General features: G+C 42.1%; 1 protein-coding gene across 2 annotated transcripts in view; it reads right to left on the bottom strand.

The window, feature by feature from the left end:
• Positions 1–9954: 9954 nt before the first annotated feature.
• LOC138972436 (zinc finger protein 341-like) overlaps positions 9955–20740 on the bottom strand; it is a 37877-nt gene continuing 27091 nt past the window's right edge. For both annotated transcript variants that reach the window (XM_070345092.1, XM_070345096.1), the window contains exons 10-16: positions 18878–19077; positions 18359–18519; positions 17948–18148; positions 16466–16626; positions 15329–15775; positions 13618–13881; positions 9955–12977 (exon numbers count right to left, since the gene is read on the bottom strand). In XM_070345092.1, the coding sequence (XP_070201193.1) occupies positions 12798–12977; positions 13618–13881; positions 15329–15775; positions 16466–16626; positions 17948–18148; positions 18359–18519; positions 18878–19077 (1614 nt within the window). In that variant the 3' untranslated portion in view covers positions 9955–12797. The remainder of the gene's footprint in view (positions 12978–13617; positions 13882–15328; positions 15776–16465; positions 16627–17947; positions 18149–18358; positions 18520–18877; positions 19078–20740) is intronic.

Below are 20740 nucleotides of genomic sequence, written 5' to 3'. Positions count from 1 at the left end.
TTTTTTATCACTGACCACACTCTAGCATGCTGACAATTCAATGTCTGAACATTCAATTTCATTTGATAATTTTTCACAAGGGATACAATTCCACTATACAACAATAATTATATTACTGTTATCATTAGGAAACAATTCAGAAAACTCTTGATAATTCAAATATCTACCATAAGAATTTACTAAATGTTTTACAGACAATTCCTTCTTCATACTAACTTTCAAAATAAATACTTCTATTATCTCTCACCATTCTATCATTATAAAAAAGACATTCACACAAAAATTCATCAATATCAGCAGGTAAACATTTTGCACATAACTTTTCATAACGCTTTAAAGGCAGAGTAAGCCTCCCGTAAACCATCACAGATACGGTCAGGCTTTTACACACAGTACAAACACCATTTCATTTAAACACTCACCAATTGAGAACATCCTAGGTGCCCTCCGTAAAGAGCGAACAATTTTCAAAGAATTTATTTTTGCGTGGTTTATCTTACCCCTGAGCCATCGTGAACCCGTGTGATCCAGTTTTCCCTTTTCACAATGCAGTCGTCATAGTTAGTCATTTGAATGCGACTCGACGTGAGCTTATCTACAATAGCACGTTTTTTTTTATGCACGAAACAACGGCTGTGGTTCACAAGAACTCTAGCGATGGCTTTTGACTGTTGAGAGGAACGGCGATTTGCACTGATAAACCGGCCGTCGTCTGCTACGACCCTTGCGTGACCCTGCTTCCGGGCTTTTCTTTTTTTAAACTTTCACAACTTCGAATTGTTCTGATCTTGTCTTGATGAAAAACGAATTCTTTTATGATTAAAGAATGTTTGTGTAACAAGCTGTCAATTTATTATTTAGATTTTAAAAGTTAGGTCTAGCGCAAAAACGAGGCGCCGTTGTTGTTAACGGAACAAGTCTACGGAAATAAATTCTTTGAAAATGTCTCACGCTCGACAGAAAGCAGCCAGGATGTTCCCGTTCGGTGAGCGTTCAAATGGAAGTATGCTTGTACTGTATTTAGACGCTCGGGGAGCTCTGTGATGGTTTACGGGAGGCTTACTGTGCCTTTAATCTTGCCAAAAATTGTTTTTCACCTTTTTTTCTCAACACTTTCACATAATTGCTACCAAACAAATTCACAATACTTAATGCTGGGTATAATATCCATCACAAATCTCTTCAAACATGAATCACTATAAACAACTTTTCGCATCCAGTCAATCTTCAATGTTGACAAAAGTACATAAATATTGACCATATTTAACCCCCCTTTTTCAAGGGGTTTACACCCTACTGTTTTTATATTTAGTCAAGTTTTGACTAAATATTTTAACATCGAGGGGGAATCGAAACGAGGGTCGTGGTGTATGTGCGTGTGTGCGTGTGCGTGTGTGTGTGTGTGTGTGTAGAGCGATTCAGACTAAACTACTGGACCGATCTTTATGAAATTTGACATGAGAGTTCCTGGGTATGAAATCCCCATACGTTTTTTTCATTTTTTTGATAAATGTCTTTGATGACGTCATATCCGGCTTTTCGTGAAAGTTGAGGCGGCACTGTCACGCCCTCATTTTTCAACCAAATTGGTTGAAATTTTGGTCAAGTAATCTTCGACGAAGCCCGGACTTCGGTATTGCATTTCAGCTTGGTGGCTTAAAAATTCATTAATGACTTTGGTCATTAAAAATCTGAAAATTGTAAAAAAAAATAAAAATTTATAAAACGATCCAAATTTACGTTTATCTTATTCTCCATCATTTGCTGATTCCAAAAACATATAAATATGTTATATTCGGATTAAAAACAAGCTCTGAAAATTAAATATATAAAAATTATTATCAAAATTAAATTGTCCAAATCAATTTAAAAACACTTTCATCTTATTCCTTGTCGGTTCCTGATTCCAAAAACATATAGATATGATATGTTTGGATTAAAAACACGCTCAGAAAGTTAAAACAAAGAGAGGTACAGAAAAGCGTGCTATCCTTCTTAGCGCAACTACTACCCCGCTCTTCTTGTCAATTTCACTGCCTTTGCCATGAGCGGTGGACTGACGATGCTACGAGTATACGGTCTTGCTGAAAAATGGCATTGCGTTCAGTTTCATTCTGTGAGTTCGACAGCTACTTGACTAAATATTGTATTTTCGCCTTACGCGACTTGTTTTAATTTTGGCTCTTTTAGCACTCCATAAAAATCAAATAACAACTACTCCAATTCTTTCAAAAAAATATGATCAGGATCAGGCGAAGACATAAACAAGTGTGTAATCTTTGACAATACAAGGGTCTTAATAACTATTATTTTACCTAGTGGGGTAAGCTAGCTGTCTCTTGCCCCATACATATAAAGACTTTTTGATATCATTTAATTTATCCTGATATTTAATGTGAACTACACATTGTCTTTCTTTCTTTATTTGGTGTTTAACGTCGTTTTCAACCACGAAGGTTATATCGCGATGAGGGAAAGGGGGGAGATGGGATAGGGGAAAGGGGGGAGATGGGATAGAGCCACTTGTTAAGTGTTTCTTGTTCACAAAAGCACTAATCAAAAAATTGCTCCAGGGGCTTGCAACGTAGTACAATATATGACCTTACTGGGAGAATGCAAGTTTCCAGCACAAAGGACTAAACATTTCTTACATACTGCTTGACTAAAATCTTTACAAACATTGACTATATTCTATACAAGAACCACTTAACAAGGGTAATAAGTGAAGAATTTTATGGGTGAGAAAAGGAAAGTAAAAGGACTTTGGGGAGGCAGAAATAGAGAAGAAACAAGAAAAAGATCCTAATTAGGTTCACGGCATCGAGAGTGATGCGACCTTCTCTCAGAAGTTAGTAGAGAAGGCTCCCCCATCCACCACCCGGGGGACGCGCCTCTACGCCAATTAGGGGGCGCGAGGAACTACACATTGTAAATCAACATAAACATTAATAACAAAAACTATCCAAAAAAATACCAGGGTTCCAGCAGAAATGTTGATCTTGTAAAAATCTAACATGCGGATTCTTTCTACTACCTATCCAGACATTTGTTTTATCATAATTCATGTTCAAACCAGACATAGCGAACAATTTAAGCGTACATATTTCTTCTATAAATGACCCCTCACTTCCATCTAAGTATAGGGTCATCTGCAAACCGAGACAATAAAATATTTCGTTCTTTAATATAATTTCTTTAATTTTATCATTTTGTCTTATCATAATTAGGGATAACATTTCCGCACAAATTAAATACAAATAAGGTGAAAGAGAATCTACTTGTCTAACACCTCTGTGTATCCCAAACCATCCAGTATAATGGCCATTTACAGTTACCACAAGTGGATAAAATACTACAAGTCCACATCACTGTTCATTGGCTATCGACTCGTGACACCCGTTATTAACCGCTTGCTTCTCTTTATATCATAAACCGTCCATAGATCGTCGTCCTCCTGAACAAAATTCATTGTATGTCCACGAGAATAGAGGATTTTGGGTAGAGAAATCCTTTCGTGCAATGACGTCAGGGCCTTTCGAGGAGAAAGCAAAATCAATCCAGAACAGGTTGTTTTGTTGGGCTATCTTGCGTATCTCTTGTGTTATGCCATTTCTACTGATGCAGGTGTGGAGCGCATGAGCAGTAAGAAACGAGAGGGTTTGCGTCCATTTTGAGTAGTACCATGACAAAAAGCGCTCTCTGTGTGCATGCCCTCAGGATTGGAAGTGTGTGATGAGTGAAGCAACATGAGACGTCATCCATACTCGAAGTCCCACAACAGAAGTTTGGTTGAATATTATTATCTCGTCAGTTCCAAGTACAAATAAGGAGAGAACGGGGACAAATAGGAAGGGACATTGGGTGGGTACATGGCAAGGCAGTTTGGGGTTGTGGGTGTTCATCGGTGATAACTGCAATAGACAAATAATACCTTATAATACATGCATTGTGAACATCAAATACTATACCAAGTCATTCAAGTTGCAGACAGAAGGGCCAGGGGAAACTAGGCGGATAAAGAAGAAATAAATGGACGAGAAAAAGGGAGGGGGAAGACGCCGGGTGAGAAAGAACAAGTAAACACGAAAAAGGGGGGGGGGGGGGGGGCATGAGATAGAGGTAAACACGAAGACCAAGGTGGGGGGGGGGGGGGAAACGGGAGGCAGGCATAATTAAAGCGGGAGGGGTGAGGGGGGGAAGGGGTGAGCACGAACTTGAACTTCCAGTAAAAAAATAGTAGTAAGCATTATCGTTGAGAAAAGGGAGACAATCTGCACTAATGTGCACATTTAAAGAAAAAGCATAATTGTATGCATATTGGGACCGTTTGGGGATGGGAGAGACCGTACTAAAGTGTGCCTTTAAAAGGTCAAGATATACATGTGTTCAAATCAATCTCGTTCTGTTCCCATGACATAATTTTCACAGGTGGCCGAGGCCAGCGTTTCAAAACACCACTCTGTAAATAGAGTCCCGTGCTTCACGTTATTACGTTGCAAAACTGTCTAGTGACAGTACCGTTCGTTTTCAGATCAAGCCGACTGCATAAAGAAACAAGTCGCGTAAGGCGAAAATACAACATTTAGTCAAGTAGCTGTCGAACTCACAGAATGAAACTGAACGCAATGCTATTTTTCAGCAAGACCGTATACTCGTAGCATTGTCAGTCCACCGCTCAGGCAGTGAAATTGACAAGAAAAGCGGTTTAGTAGTTGCGCTGAGAAGGATAGCACGCTTTTCTATACCTCTCTTCGTTTTAACTTTCTGAGCGTGTTTTTAATCCAAACATATCATATCTATAATTATGTTTTTGGAATCAGGAACCGACAAGGAATAAGATGAAAGTGTTTTTAAATTGATTTGGAAAATTTAATTTTGATAATAATTTTTATATTTTTAATTTTCAGAGCTTGTTTTTAATTCAAATATAACATATTTATATGTTTTTGGAATCAGAAAATAATGGAGAATAAGATAAACGTAAATTTGGATCGTTTTATAAATTTTTTTTACAATTTTCAGATTTTTAATGACCAAAGTCATTAATTAATTTTTAAGCCATCACACTGAAATGCAATACCGAAGTCCGGGCTTCGTCGAAGACTATTTGACCAAAATTTCAACCAATTTGGTTGAAAAATGAGAGCGTGACAGAGCCGCCTCAACTTTCACGAAAAGCCGGATATGACGTCATCAAAGACATTTATCGAAAAAAGGAAAAACACGTTCGGGGATATCAATCCCTGGAACTCTCATGTAAAATTTCATAAAGATCGGCCCAGTAGTTTGGTCTGAATCGCTCTACACGCATGCACGCACACACACACATACACACACACACACATACACCACGACCCTCGTTTCAATTCCCCCTCTATGTTAAAACATTTAGTCAAAACTTGACTAAATGTAAAAAGCTCACTTAGTCGTTTGCCCTTTAGTCCTTTACACTTCCGTTTAAATTTAATGACGGAGCCGTTTGTGGCAAAGTTATATCCATGCCACAAAAACTTGCGTGGAAGTCATGTAATCCCTAACATAGCGTTAATTTCGTTTTAATTAACATTACATAACAAAATAACATTTGCACACAAGGCGGGGAAGGAAGATCAACAAGTGAATACCTCACACTCACAATATATAAGATTTACACCACCGACTGGCGTGAGAACAACTTGAAAGGGAGTAACCATTAACAGGTGGGGGGGATAATCGACCCAATCAATTTAGCATTAACTAAGCAAACTTAAGCACGCAGTCAGGTTAACATTACAAGCATCGATTGCCTACAAAAATCACAACAACAACTATTTAAAATACTAACCATTTGGGCTCATTTCTTCACGACACTTCTCATAAAGGCACGCAAGTCATGAATGCGCAAAAACTTTAAATCTGATGCACTTCTCTCCTGAACTATTTTGAACACAAAACCATGGTCGGTTTTACTGTTAATCTAAGTTTCTATTTTCTGACACATCTGTAGAGATGTGTTCGGTTTCACAGACAGGAAGCAACTGATGGTATTTGCGGGAAGAATAGTCCGCGTGAACCTTTTTTGAGACTGTACAAAAAACTGATTGTGCAAATTCGTTCTCGTGCGTGTTTCACGCCGGCCCGATCAACAATCATGACATAAATTCAACTCACTGCGTGCGTCTCGTTCAAACGGAGCTGAGGGGCAGTTTTCACAACAAAAATCAACTGCTATCCGCATTACAAAAACATTCACACATTCATCCATCGAGTACGTGGAACTAAAGCGTCAATCCCAATACATAGTAGAAAAAGTGAGTCAGGAGTCAATGAATGATAGTCGGTCCAGTAAAAGTCTCAAACCAAGGAAAACAACATCTTTCTCACACGCATGACAACCCAATGAACAAAAAACCCTTACACAGGTACAAAAAAAACCAATACCAATTAATATCGTCATAATTTGAGAACGCACACACGGCAACAACAATTCTGTCTTGTTTCGTCAACAAACAAAAATTGACAATAATAGCCCAACCATAGGCGCATGACATTAAGTAGCATGCCTTGATCAGGGGCATGCACACTCTGCAATTAGGTTAACAAGGAAAATTTGAAAAGGCCTGAACAATCCATCTCATTGCGGTCAATGCGCATGCGCTAACATGGGGAGATTAGGTAATCAGGTCGTGAACAACCTAACCCTAACCCTAGTCCTAACCCATACCCATGGTTCGTTCGGTCAAAGGGTCGCATTTTTCAAGTCCAAGATTGGCGCAATGAGAAGGATTGTTCAGCAGAAGTTTCAGTTCGTGACACCGGTCTGGGCAATTGGATTGAACTTCAGCTTGGAAGGTTAAAAACAAATCAGTTTATCTGTTCATTAAAATTCTGATTTAATTGAAATTATTGCACTTTATTCTGTATCCACACCAGACCGATTACAGCCAACTTTCATTTTCCAAGGTCAGCGTACAACACAAGAAGCCAGATCTGCTGTGCTGGCCGACTTCAGAGCAAAGGATCTGACAATACATGCTGCGGAACGCAGTCTTACAGCACCTCGTCTCGTATCTGCTGCGCTGGCCGGCTTCAGAGCAAAGGATCTTACAATGCATGCTGCGGAACCCAGTCTTACAGCACCTCATCTCGTATCTGCTGTGCTGGCCGACTTCAGGCAAAAGGATTTGACAATGCATGCTGCGGAACCCAGTCTTACAGCACCTCGTCTCGTATCTGCTGCGCTGGCCGACTTCAGACCAAAGGATTTGACAATGCATGCTGCGGAACCCAGTCCTACAGCACCACATCTCGTATTTGTTGTAACGGCCGGCTGACTTCTAGGGGATTTAATAACGCTTGTGGCTGACATTGCAAGGGTATGAACCGCCGGCTACCGCTTACTGGGGGAATGTTTTGAGACTTAAAACAAGCCGCAGTAATCATAGAGCAGAGACACGTATTAAAACAGTTTAAAATCAATGGTTTTTTTGGTTTATATTACAATGACGAATCATTGTGGTGTTTGTGTGAGCTTCCGTGTGTGTGTGTGTGTGTGTGTGTGTGTGTGAACATGTTACTCCCACATCATACTGTTTGAAATGCTGATTTTTAAAAAAAAATTTACATAAAGTACAGTATGATTATTGCATTGAAATCCGGTCAACAGTAAGCATACTTTGCCAAATTATATGATGGGTTGGTGTGACCGAAGCTTTCCAGTCAAGTTTGGCGCAACCTGGCTGTAAGGCAACACATCTATCAGCAATTACCCAAAGCTCCTACCGACCCTTGTTTCCCTTGTTACGTACATCCCAAACACAAGATTCCAGTCTGACACACATACGAAACCCGACATGAAATTAAAAACAAAAACATTTATAATTACTATATGCACATTCACAAGCCTGCCTGGGGCATATAATGTAATGCTTTCCAAAAATATCATGATGAAAAAAATATCCTCAGACGAGAGAAAGAAATTGCCTAAATATTTCCTATATCCGGAGTCTGCTGATAAGAAAAACCTCAATAAAAGAAAGCAAAAAAACATTTCCCCTTGACTTTCTTACATGCTGGTTCCACTGTATATCCTAAAAATAACAACTAAATTAAAATACTTTAAATTAAATTGAATTTAATTTAAAGTATTTTAATTTAGTTGTTATTTTTAGGATATACATTAAATTAATTGTCTTCCCTATTTTTTGGGCCTTGGCATTAGAACTAAACATTAACCTTCGCCGGTCGTCGTGGGTCCGTGTGGACCCAGAAGGGTGTTTAATTGCAAATATCTCTTAAACCAGTTGGAATTTTTTAATGAGCTTTTAAGAATGCCTCAGACACCTAAAAAGCTCTCATGTCCTAAAAGATCATTAAATTTCAGCGAGAAGTAATTAAAAAAACAAAGGTCAAATTTAGACTACACACAGAAGACATCGTGGGGCCGTGCGGACCCATGTTTCTCAAACTGAAGGAACTTACATAAAAACTAGAGAGAGAAGTCACAAACCTTCAGGTATTGGCTCTAAACATCATTTTCTACGATCGGTTTAATTTTGGAATTAATAAGCAAGTCGCGTGGAGCAAAATTAATACATAACAATGTGGGTCAACACGGCCCCACGACGTCTACGGAAGGGTATTCACGTTTTTCCTTTTTTGAGAAGCTTTAGTCCGCACGGTAATAATTAAATTAATAATTTAATTTAATTACTTCTCGCGGAAATTTAACCACGGCGTCTACGGAAGGGGATGCACGTTTTTGCTTCTTTGGAAAGCATGGGTCTACGGAAGGGTATGCATATTTTTCCTTCTTTGAGCAGGGTCCCCACTGCTTTTTAGAAACAAAATTCCATGACTTTTCCATGACTTTCCATGAGCCTCAATAACATTTTCCATGACTAGATCCACAGGTCGCCATTTCCGAACACGCAAACTTTTTACGTCTTGTCACTGCCAGTTTTGACACTGGCTTGCTTTGCACTGAATTTGAGTCAGTTTCTACGCAGTGTCTCTTCCACAAGCAAGTCAAGCATTTGCTACGCAGTCAGATTATCGGTAATGTTTGCTGGTCCTGTCATTTCACTAAACTGGACCAGCCACTGTTTGTATCTATCTGCACTTTCGTAAATTCCGTTTCGTAACCGTCACTGTGACTTGACGAACTGTCATTTTTTTCACAGCGATACACAGTTCATTGCGAAGATCTTCCTCGGTAATTCGTTCCAATTCCGCATACTTTTTGTTGTCAAGAAACAACTTGAAAGAAAGTTTCAAACTCATCATCCTCCATCTTGCTTGTCGAAGCGCTAAAGTACTTTATCGATGCAAAAACAAAACCAGAAAACTTCGACGAAACTGACTCAAATGCAGCACAGACGACACGACGAGATAACGGAAGGAAGTGAGCCTCGCTTTGGCTCAAGTGCCGTTAAAAATACCGTTATTCTCGTATGCAAATACGAACGAGAAGTTGGTCATACGAACAAGCCTTGTGCTGGCGACGCAAATCGCCACTGGCTGGCAAAGGGGGGCGAATGGCTGGGCGACAAAAATCGCCGCTGGCGTGCTAAAGGTTAATTTTTTTTTTCTTTCTTATTTTTGTTAAATTCCATGACTTTCCATGGCTTGAATTGAAATTCCATGACTTTCCAGGCCTGGAAAATTAAAAATCAAATTCCATGACTTTCCAGGTTTTCCATGACCTGTACGAACCCTGTTTGATGTCTTCCGTGTGTAGTCGATAACCCGGTCGGGCGAAGGTTAATTAAACAAAATAATTTAATAAATGTTGGCCTGAGAAAATGATGTGTCGTTATCCAGTGTTGAGGTTGCAGATGCAGCCATGTTTGTAGCTGACTATGTGTGTCACCCAGTCAGTGAGTTAACATATATACCTGACCTCTTCACACACAGTCACACACACTCACACACACACTCAGTCATACAATGTAAAACAAAGGAAAAAGAAGATGATGAATTTTACAGGCAAATGCCTGAACACAGTTCTTTCTCTTCAGTACACCTGCTTGGTAAGAAATATAACACAGATAGTCAGTAAATGCACATATCATCGATCTCTTCTTCTGTATCTTTGTAACTTTTTTCGCCCTCCATTCTCTCCCTTTCTCACATAAGTTATTTAATCTTTCTCTCTCTCTCTTATCTGCACACAAACACACACACACACACACAAACACATTGACTGTCTTCCTGTCTGAAGAAAATCATTGCAATTCAGTGCCTCGGGCACAAGTGTGAAGTCCATTGAATTAGATATGTTAGCCCTGGGTTGACTGAATGCAATTCAAACAGTGTCAAGGTTTTTGCTGAAAGCCATTGTACTCTCGGTGAATGCAGTCAAACGTTGGACAAAAATAACTTAGTTGGGGTAGCTTTTCTCTTCCTCCGAGTCTAAATTATTTTGTAATCATCTGGAAGCTGACACAGCAACCTCTGAAAGTGGCCTAACATCTGAGAGTTAACCATGCCTGATTACTAAGCCAACGCTTTGAGGAGACTGGACACCCTGCAGTCAGAGGAGACTCTCTGTGCCCTGCAGTCAGTTGCATGGGTGAAACCTAGGAAAATCAAATTGACTGAAATTTTTTTGAGGCAGGGGTCCAGGGCAGGGCCCCGTTAGGGCGTCCAGGGGGGGCGTTGCCCCCCGGCCAAAAACGAATTTTTGCATTATTCATTGTGATTTTGTGGCCTTTCCTGGCAAAAAAATACACTATCATGCAGGTCAAAAAAATACCTTCAGATTCTAATGATATGGTAAAAAGGGTAAACAAAATTAAAAAAATTCAGAAAAGTAATCATTTTTTTTTGGTATCCTTTCACATTTGCATCTTCCAACACAACGACACAATTGATAACAATTAACATTGACAACAGCCATACTACATGAAATAGAAAGTGAACAACTGAAATAAAAGTTCGAAATATTAAATTATAAGAAGCAAACATTGCCAGACAGGCATTGAAATAAATGATGAAACAGAATGTCACACATGCAAACAGCATGATGTAGCACTGCACGAAGTAGCAACTAAGCAGTAGCATCTCTTATACAGTGGAACCCCTCTCTAAGACCCCCCCTCTCTAAGGACTACCCCGCCACAACGACCCTTTTTTTTTTTAACCGATGTGTTTCCTTATATAGTTGTCACCAGTGTAGCGACCACCCCGCTCAAACGTCTAAGGACCAACCTAACAGCTTGTGCAACGACTTTGTCAGACCACAGGCGAAGGTATCGTCCACTGACTGACTATTAGGGTTTAACGTCCTCTTAGACCAACTGGTCTATATTGGGACAGGTATTGGTAATACGTTGAAGATATGGTGTGATACTTTGATTCGAACAAGCCCGCTGTGGCTGTCTTCTTCGACACACCAGCATTGGGTTTTTCTCGTCAAAGTATCGAAATACGATCATGATAATCGGAGACGAGAGATGATGCATGCGTGTCTTCGTGTTTTCCAAGCCCTGAGACTTTTGCTGTGAACGTGGGATCTTTTTCGTGCGCATGTGTGCACACGGGGGTGTTCGGACACCGAAGAGAGTCTGCACAAAGTTGACTCCGAGAAATAAATCTCTCGCCGAACGTGGGGATCGAACCCACGCTGATAGCGACCAACTGGCTACAAAGCCAGCGCGCTACCAACTGAGCTACGTCCCCGCTCCTACTATAGTAGCCTGTGGTCAGACAAAGCCAAGACTCTCAGTCAGCCTAACGCATCACTGACAAACCAGTTAAAACCGTCGCAAAGGCACTAAACCGCTGAGAGGTGTGATGGTTGGGTGGGCTGAGTAAACATCACAAACCAATCATCGAGATCAAAGGCAGGTCCATTGTGATAGCTGGGTGGCCTTGTTTATAGACACTGACCTTCTTCCCAGGGGTCATTGACCCAGTTTTAGCTACGAGAGGTGGTTCCCCTTTCATATTTGAGAGAGGAAACACTTCCTGCACCCGGGTCAGTGACCGAGTTTAACCTATGGGGAGTTTAACCTATGGCGCGGTCTCTTTGATGTCTTGAGAGGAAACTTGGCCAGGGTACTGAGATCTGAGGGTAGTACATGCACCGGAACTGGTGGACACCATGGACAATGTCAAACATGAAATCGAAGCAGTTTGCTTGAGGAAACGGTCGTCAGCAACTCAAACTTCTCTGTTTTCTTTTTTTAAGAAAATCTGAGGTGACTTTCTTTGTGGCCCCCTGACCCCGCCCCCTCCCTCTGTAAGGACCCCCCTCCATAAGGACCGATTTTTGTCAACATTTTCAAGGTAGCTAGAGAGGGGTTCCACTGTAGTGCAAAGTTCACAAGGAAAAGCACTTGAGTTTCAAGCACCAAACTTATCACACACAGTTTTAGTTTCATGAACTCCAACCAGTCCCATCGCCATTTGTTGGCTAGACCAGCATCAATAAGATCTGTCCATGCGTTTTCCGTCAAAACCGGCATCTTTGTCGCAGAAATCGTGTCACCACTTCGTAATGCCTGCCAAAACGCGAGAGAACTTTTTTTTTTATCGTGATGCAGAACGAATCCGAAAGCAAAGAAACCTCACCTACGGGGTTTACCGCGAGCACGGGCAAAAGCGCTTCCGTTTCCGGGCAAACTGCAACCGGTTCACAGTTCGAAAACGCGTTTCGCAAGGTTCGGTGGTTTTTTTTCTCAAAAATTTGTTGGTTTTTTTCAAAATTGCGGATTGACGGAATTTCCGTCAGACTTATTTTCAGATTGACGGATTTCAGTCAATTGATGGGCTAGTTTCACCTGCAGTCAGATAAGACTCTCAGTGCCCTGCAGTTAGTTGTGCAGCGAGGTGCCCTCAACGTGAGCTGTCTGTAGGATCTCAGCCGATGCCTTGAGGAGACTCTCGGTGCCCTGCAGTACGGGGTCGCCCGACGTGAAGTCCACCAGCTGTGTGGGGCAAGTGACATACGTTTGTCGCTGCTGACCCCCTGACCCTGATGCTGCCATCACCACCTGCAATGCACAAAGTGTGTCAAGTTTCAGAGCTCTAGCTTCATTACCATCCGAGAAAACAAAAAGACCCAAAAATAATGTACTGTGAACGAAGACGACAAAAATCAAAAATCAACGTTTTGACCCTGGGATCTTCTTTCGGAACATTAATGAAAAAGAAGAAGACAGACGATAGAACAGAAAGAAGAACTAGATGTCATGACTCACAAACCAAAACAAACGGACAGAGGAGCATGGAAGAAAAAAAAACCGCAATGTGAATTGTTGTGTCTGCAGCCAGCTTACCTTACACACATTAATAGCATTAAAGAGACTCTCCTAACTTTTCAGGTGAGTGAAGGAACACCAGTGATGTGCACGGAAATAAAACAAAAACAAAGATTATTATGAATGTCATTATCAAAGTTGTTACTGCATAAATACTTATACCCCAAAAGCAAAAGACCATTAAGATAATTATGAACATCAGTTGGAAAATCATGAATGACGTTTGTAGACGTTATTTAAAACTCGCCAAGGAAAAGATCCCAAAAGGAAGAGAACATCAGGATAACTACAAATGATGTCAGCCAAACTTTTGCTCAGGTAGAAACGTCTATCCCACTCCTCTCCCAAAGAGAAGAAGTTGACCAAGACGTACCTGAGTGGCCATGACCTCTGCCCCCTGGGAGACAGCGACGACGGGAAGCCCGGCCTCCATCATGGCGGTTGCCCCTGTCATCTGGACAGGTGTGGCCTCGATGATGGTGATTGGCTGCAGCGTGCCGGCAGCCAGCCCCGCTTGGAGGGACACGGGGGTGAGGGCAGTGTGCAGCGTGGGTACCATCCCCCCGTCACTGCACTCAGTCAGGTGTACCACAAAGTGGTCCATCACCTGCCCGCCATCCAGCTCACCTGATATCACCTGTAACACACAGTGAATTCATTACACTCCTGTATCACACAGTGTCATCATTACACACCTGTAACACAGTGACATTACACACCTGTATCACACAGTGTCATCATTACACACCTATAACACACAGTGTCATCATGACACACATCACTGCTGTTGTCAGGTGTACCACACATTGGTCTATCACCTGCTTATCATCCAGCTCACCTGATATACTTAAACAAAACCACTTCGTAAATTTTGTCCGATAATTCTCATTTCACTATTTTTAACACTTTCATTTCTATTGCCAATGCCATGGTCCAATTTTTTTTGTAAAACCTGTCCAAGCAGTGTGTACACCATAGCTATTTTTAAAAAATCACCAAAAATCCACTACAGCACCGATATCTTTAAAATTTATTTCATATGTTTTTTCATAGATCATCTCCATTCTGATAATCATCCGTCCACGCTATCGCTGGTCTCTCTGACGGGATAAATAATTACTACGCGCATTAAAGGGAAATCTATCAAAACAAGAATACAGAGTTATCTCCCATATGTTTTTCGCTAATGTTGCTGATAACAGACGAAAGACGAACGTGATTGTAGAATGGCTGACTTCGACAGTGATCTCCGTTCTGTTCTCCACAGTTATGATAAAGACATCATTCTAAGGTCAAAACAAGTCAAAATTTTGAGACTGCTGTGGGAAGGAGACCGTGATATTGTTGCATCACTCCTAACTGGTTACAGAAAAAGTTGTCCGCTCCGTTGCCATTTTGTTATGATCACGTGACAAAGTTGATTATCATGTGACACTTTTGCCATATTTAGAGTTGTTTGCACAGTAAATACATCCGCGAAAGATAGCTCGCTTGAAAGTGTCTTACATAACAATTCCTTCCTAAATTTAAAAATTACACAACACCATGAAAAATCATTATTGACGATCGCGAATCTGCTTATATCAATAACACATTACGAAAAGCTCTAAATATGTAAAAAATCGATTTCCTCTCCAGAGAAGGAAAACAAAGGCGACCCAAAGGGAAGTAACTCATTCTGACCTGAGTTCAGGATGAGATCATCTCTGCATTTCCTTCAAAAACTTTTACTTGATAACAAAACTTTGGTCCATGCTATCAGTGAAGAAAAGTAAAACACAGGAGGGCAATACTCTGTGGTGGTGGAAGGCTGTTGGTGAATAGTGAACTCTGATGAGTATATCTCAGAAGTAAAGGGAATCATATGGAGCCGACACTGCCTTACACGCACATCATTATTCACTGTGACCCCCTGATTGCCTGTCTCCACTAATAAGTAGTGCATGTCTTCCTCCAAGGGGCACAATTCTTCCACTGAAACGTGACACAGTGCTACAGATCTCTAATCGGGAAATATCCGAGACCAATAGTGCTCCTGCAGTTTTCTGTGATAACTTATAGCAACAACAAAGAACACCCATTACCTGCTGCACCAGCTGCTTGTCATTCAGGGTAGCTAACTGCGCCAGGTGAGCTGCAGCCGTTGCTTCCCCTTGTTCATCCAGAGGGCTTTCCTTGAGAGCAGTCACTCTGGTGTCGGCAGCAACCTCCACAATAGACCTGACCCCTCGTGACCTTGCACCGCCCTTCATTTGACTTGCAATGGCAGCGGCCACGCGGGGACTCTGCAGGTGAATACCGCTGGCCGACCTCAGCCCCGGCGTGCCGTGCCCATGTCGCTTGACCTCTACCCCCAGCACCTCATCACGCAGCGTGTCTTCCTCCACCAAAACAAAGTCTCGCTTCCTGGGCCGCCCGATCTTACGGCGTCTTCGCGGCCTGAAGAGTTGAGGCTCCGACATGCGCCCAGGCTGGCACTTGTGCTCCATGAACAGCTTGTTTCGGAAAAACCCTCGTCCGCACATGTCACACTGACACAGAGAATAAAATTCCACGTAAAATATCTTGTTGATCACAACTTGTGTCACTCTGACACACAGAGAATAAAATTCCACGTGAAATATCTTGTTGATCAAAACTTGTCACACTGACACACAGAGAATAAAATTCCATGTGAAATATCTTGTTGATCTGAGCTAGTGTCACATTGACAGACATTCAAAACATTTCTCTCAGTAAAATTCCATCAAACCCTGTTCTTGTCTTGATAAGACGTGATGAGTACTTTAGTCTCTCTGGTGGACATGCTTCATGGTAAAATAATAATTTCTCCTAATATAACCTCTACCTACATTCACCCACAATCAAAACACTGCTTGTACTTGTAAACATTTTAGACACATTGTCTGTGTGTATGTGTATTTCTGTCAGTCTGTGTTTGCACACACAAGCAGGGTTTCATTTGCACTTTTATGTATGTGTGTGTATACATCTGTGTATGCATTTTAGTGTGTTCGCCTGTGTGACTAAGTGTTTATAATTATGTGTCTGTGCGTGCGTGTTTCCATGCAAATGTGTGTATATGTATGCGCCAATTCATATATCATTGTATATATGCATGGTTAATCGTGTGTGTGTGTATGTATGCCTGAATGTGTGTGCACATGTGTGTGTGTGTGTGTGTGTGTGTGCGTATGTGTGTAAAGAACCGGCCCACACACCTTGAAGCGGTAGTCCGACTTGTGTCCACGTTCGTGTTCCAGCATGTGAGGGCGCCGGCTGAATCCCTTGCCACACACTGAGCACATGAAGGGCTTGATGCCGCTGTGCGTGATGATGTGAGACTTGAGCTTGTCTGTACGGTTGAACTCCTTGGGGCAACCTGCACAGCCACACAACAAACATGGTCACAACACACCCTAAAACATCACACCGTGGATACATGGATGAAGACTAGTACAGTTGTACAGTGGAACCTCCTGTTTAACCCCTTCACTGCCCAGAACGTACTAGGTACGTGGTCATGTTTGGTTTGTCATACGCCAATAAACGTACTAGGTACGTGGCATTTACATCAGCACTTTTCAGGACATTTGTGAAAACTAAATGGGAGGTAACCACTGTCCAACTTCTTGTAGGGGTTTAAACACAGTTCTTTCCCATTGACCATTCAGATAAGTTAGTACCACGTGGTGAAAACTTTTTTAGAAGTTTTTTCCGATCTATAAGATTCAAAATGGCGGCCGAAAGTCGGACATCAACTTGTAGACCAGTTTTCAAATGATACAGTGTTCTGGAAGCTCTACAAGAAGTGATATATGGATTACCACACAGAAGAATACTGTTATGGGCTGTAATTAATGTGAGTACCTGATGTTTGACACCAGTTTTAGCTGTGTTTTCTGCGGTTTTACGTGCTGCAGTGTGTGTGTGTGTGTGTGTGTGTGTGTGAAAGTTTGGAAACTGTAATTTTTGACAAAAATGGTCATTATATCAATTTTTACTATAACAATCACAAACAAAGTCCAATGATCATGTTATCACATAATAGCCAAGGGTGTAAGCAAACCACATGCCAAAGATCTAAGAGATATCTCAATAAATGATTGAGCAGTGAACAGATTAGTGAACCTACCAATGAAAGCAAAATTTGCCCTGGCGCACAGCAATACCAAAATGCTGTTATACTGTGGCAGTGAAGGGGTTAAGACCAAAAATCTATGGAAAATCAGGTCTTTTATGTTTGTTTGTTTGCTTAACGCCCAGCCGACCACGAAGGGCCATATCAGGGCGGTGCTGCTTATAACATATAACATATAACGTATAACGTGCGCCACACACAAGACAGAAGTCGCAGCACAGGCTTCATGTCTCTCCCAGTCACATTATTCTGACACCGGACCAACCAGTCCTAGCACTAACCCCATAATGCCAGACGCCAGGCGGAGCAGCCACTAGATTGCCAATTTTAAAGTCTTAAGTATGACCCGGCCGGGGTTCGAACCCACGACCTCCCGATCACGGGGCGGACGCCTTACCACTAGGCCAACCGTGCCGGTCCAATCAGGTCTTTAAAAGGGGGTAAATCTAAAATGGGGGTACAGTAACAGAGGTTAGGGTTCTTCTTTGCTGGTGGTCATGTAACAGGTGGGGGGGAATCAGAGGTAACAAAAATGAAACAGCTTTAAACTTATCGAACTGACCCGTGAGAGATTTGAAAGGGCAGCGGTATTTCTTGATGGATTCGTGAATAGTCATGTGTCGCTTGAGTTTGTCCTTCCTGTTGAAGGCAGCATTGCACATGTCACACGGGTACGGTGTCTCCCCCGTGTGTATCAACAGGTGTGACTTGAGGTAGTGCTCCGTCTTGAAGCGCTTCTGGCACGCCACGCACTCAAACTGACCTGCAACACAGCAGTCACCACATCACTTGACGTGCATTTTTCAGATGTATTCTTAAATGCTTTACATGCACATACTATAACATGCTCTCTCCTCTCTCTCTCTCTTTGAGTCTCTCTCTCTACTGAAAGTATGGTCTGTGAGCTTCCAAATAAAATCTGAAATACTGAGCTGTTTGTGAAATGTATCATTCAGTCAGGGTATGTTCTTACCTTCCGAGCCATGGATGGGTAGATGGCGGCGCAGGAAGCGCTCACAGGTGAAATTCTTGGTGCAGTGAGGACAGGGGTACTGGTGGGAGGTGGTCGCCAGGTGATGCTCCAGAGCTTCCGGTGTGGTGTACTTGTTGCCGCACTTGGTGCACTGAAAGTGTCTGAAACACATGTTGTCCACACAGTCAGTGATGATGTTCTTTAAGATCGGATAGGGTTTTGGTTGGGACCTATGTGTGTGCGTGTGTGTGTGTGTGTGTGCATGCAAGCGTGTGTGTGTGTGTGTGTGTGTGTGTGTGTGTGTGTGTGTGTGTGTGTGTGTGTGCATGCAAGCGTGGCTGTGTGTTGCGTGCATGCATGCGTGTGAGTGTGTGTGTGCATGTCTGTGTGAGCATGTGTGTGTGTGTGGGCTTGAATGCAAGCTTTTGTGTGTGTGGATTCATGCACGCTTGTGTGTGTGTGCGCCTTCATGCATGCATCTGTGTGTGTTAGAGACAAAAGCAGGGTCAAGAGACTGACCGCGGGCCAGGCTTGATGCCCTGCGTGGGGAAGATGTTGTGCGAGTACTGGTGGCAGCCCAGGTCGTACAGCGAGGCAAAGTACTTGTTGCACTGGTGGCACCGGTACGACATCTCGTTCTCGTGCGTCTTGGTGTGCTCCAGGAATGACTCCAACTCTTTGTAAGAATGCCCACACTTCTTCATCACACACTTGTACACCTAAAAGAACAATCATTGCACATGTGTACACTAAAAGAACAATAATCACACATGTTTTGTGTACTACAATATACACACACAAACATGCAAACACACAGAGTGCTGTCACTGCACTGCTATCTCCATTGAAACCAATCTCCTCGATAACATTTTCTAAAACCAACAAGTATACCAAAACAAAGCACTCACATATATATGAGTTGTTCTTCAGTACTGGTGACAAAAAGGGGGAAAAGTGGTTTTTGAAATATAGCTTTTCAATGATTCATAAAGCAGAAATACTGTAGTATCTGATGTACATAAGAAACAATCACTGGTTCACATGGTTCTTACATAATCGAAAATTTTATTGTAAATTTTCATTTAATAAATATACCTACCCGAATCACATATAGCATTGACACAGTCTGAGATGCTAAGGTCTGAAAACGCTTACCCATCTAACATTTTTAAAGGGAAGCAACCCCATCACCAAAAGAGCTAAAAATAGCCATGGTAATGAGCACATACTCTGTGAGTTACCTCACAGTGGTGTGTACTACGTCACTACCTCTATCAATCAATCAATCAATCAATGAGTCTTATATCGCGCATATTCCGTGGGTACAGTTCTAGGCGCTCTGCAGTGATGCCGTGTGAGATGAAATTTTATACGGCCAGTAGATTGCAGCCATTTCGGCGCATATTTACCTTTCACGGCCTATTATTCCAAGTCACACGGGTATAGGTAGACAATTATTAACTGTGCCTAAGCAATTTTGCCAGGAAAGACCCTTTTGTCAATCGTGGGATCTTTAACGTGCACACCCAATGTAGTGTACACGTGGCTACAATCATACGGCTTTAAAGAAACTAAAAAACCATACGCGGGGCAGGTGGGAGGGCATAAACTATGTGATTTGGGAAGTATATTAATCAAATGAAAATTTACTTTTAAAATTTTCGATTAAATTACATATTCTTACTCCGAATCACATATAGCAGATAGCTTCAACAAGGCGGTGGGAAAGAAAAAATGTCAAACTCACTCTCAAATCCTTGCCAGAAACTGGCCAGCTGCAATCAATGCAGGAAGTCCACGAGAGCCATCCTGACGGACAGCCGAGACGTCCCGAAGATAATAGTTAATAAAAACATCTTCAGAGCGCCTAAAAAGCTGTGGACAGCACCTCTTGTAGCCTCTTAGAGCGCAAGACGGCTAAAGATGATGCCCAAGCCCTTGTCTCATGGGCTCGGGCCAAGTCTAGGGGAAAGGCAGGCTGCGCCCCCCTTTTGAGGCTTTGTTCAAGTGGCTCCACCCATATGCTTGTCTGATAAGGGAAGACACCCACCGGGCCAACGTTACCTTAGAGATGTCTTTTTCCCTTGCTGTGCTGAGCGAGATGAATAAGAGCTTCTGTGAGCTAGACCTGACCGGCTGCGTACGAGCAAGGTAAAAGCCAAGGGCACGAACTGGGCAATTAACCAAGTCTGAATCCGCAGGAGCCAAACCGTTGGAAAGGGGCTTAACAAGAATCAGAGGAGAGGCTTGTTCCGGAGCTTGATTCTTTGCCAGAAACTCCGGGCAAAATCGCAAAGAGACTGAGCCGTCCGACTCATACGAGATATCCTCTGGAATTCCAGAGAGGGCGTGAATTTCACTACCTCTACAGGCTGTTGCTAA

The sequence above is a fragment of the Littorina saxatilis genome, linkage group LG1 (assembly GCF_037325665.1).
Source record: "Littorina saxatilis isolate snail1 linkage group LG1, US_GU_Lsax_2.0, whole genome shotgun sequence".
NCBI classification, from domain to species: Eukaryota; Metazoa; Mollusca; class Gastropoda; order Littorinimorpha; family Littorinidae; genus Littorina; species Littorina saxatilis.
This window is presented reverse-complemented; position numbering and strand designations above follow the sequence as displayed.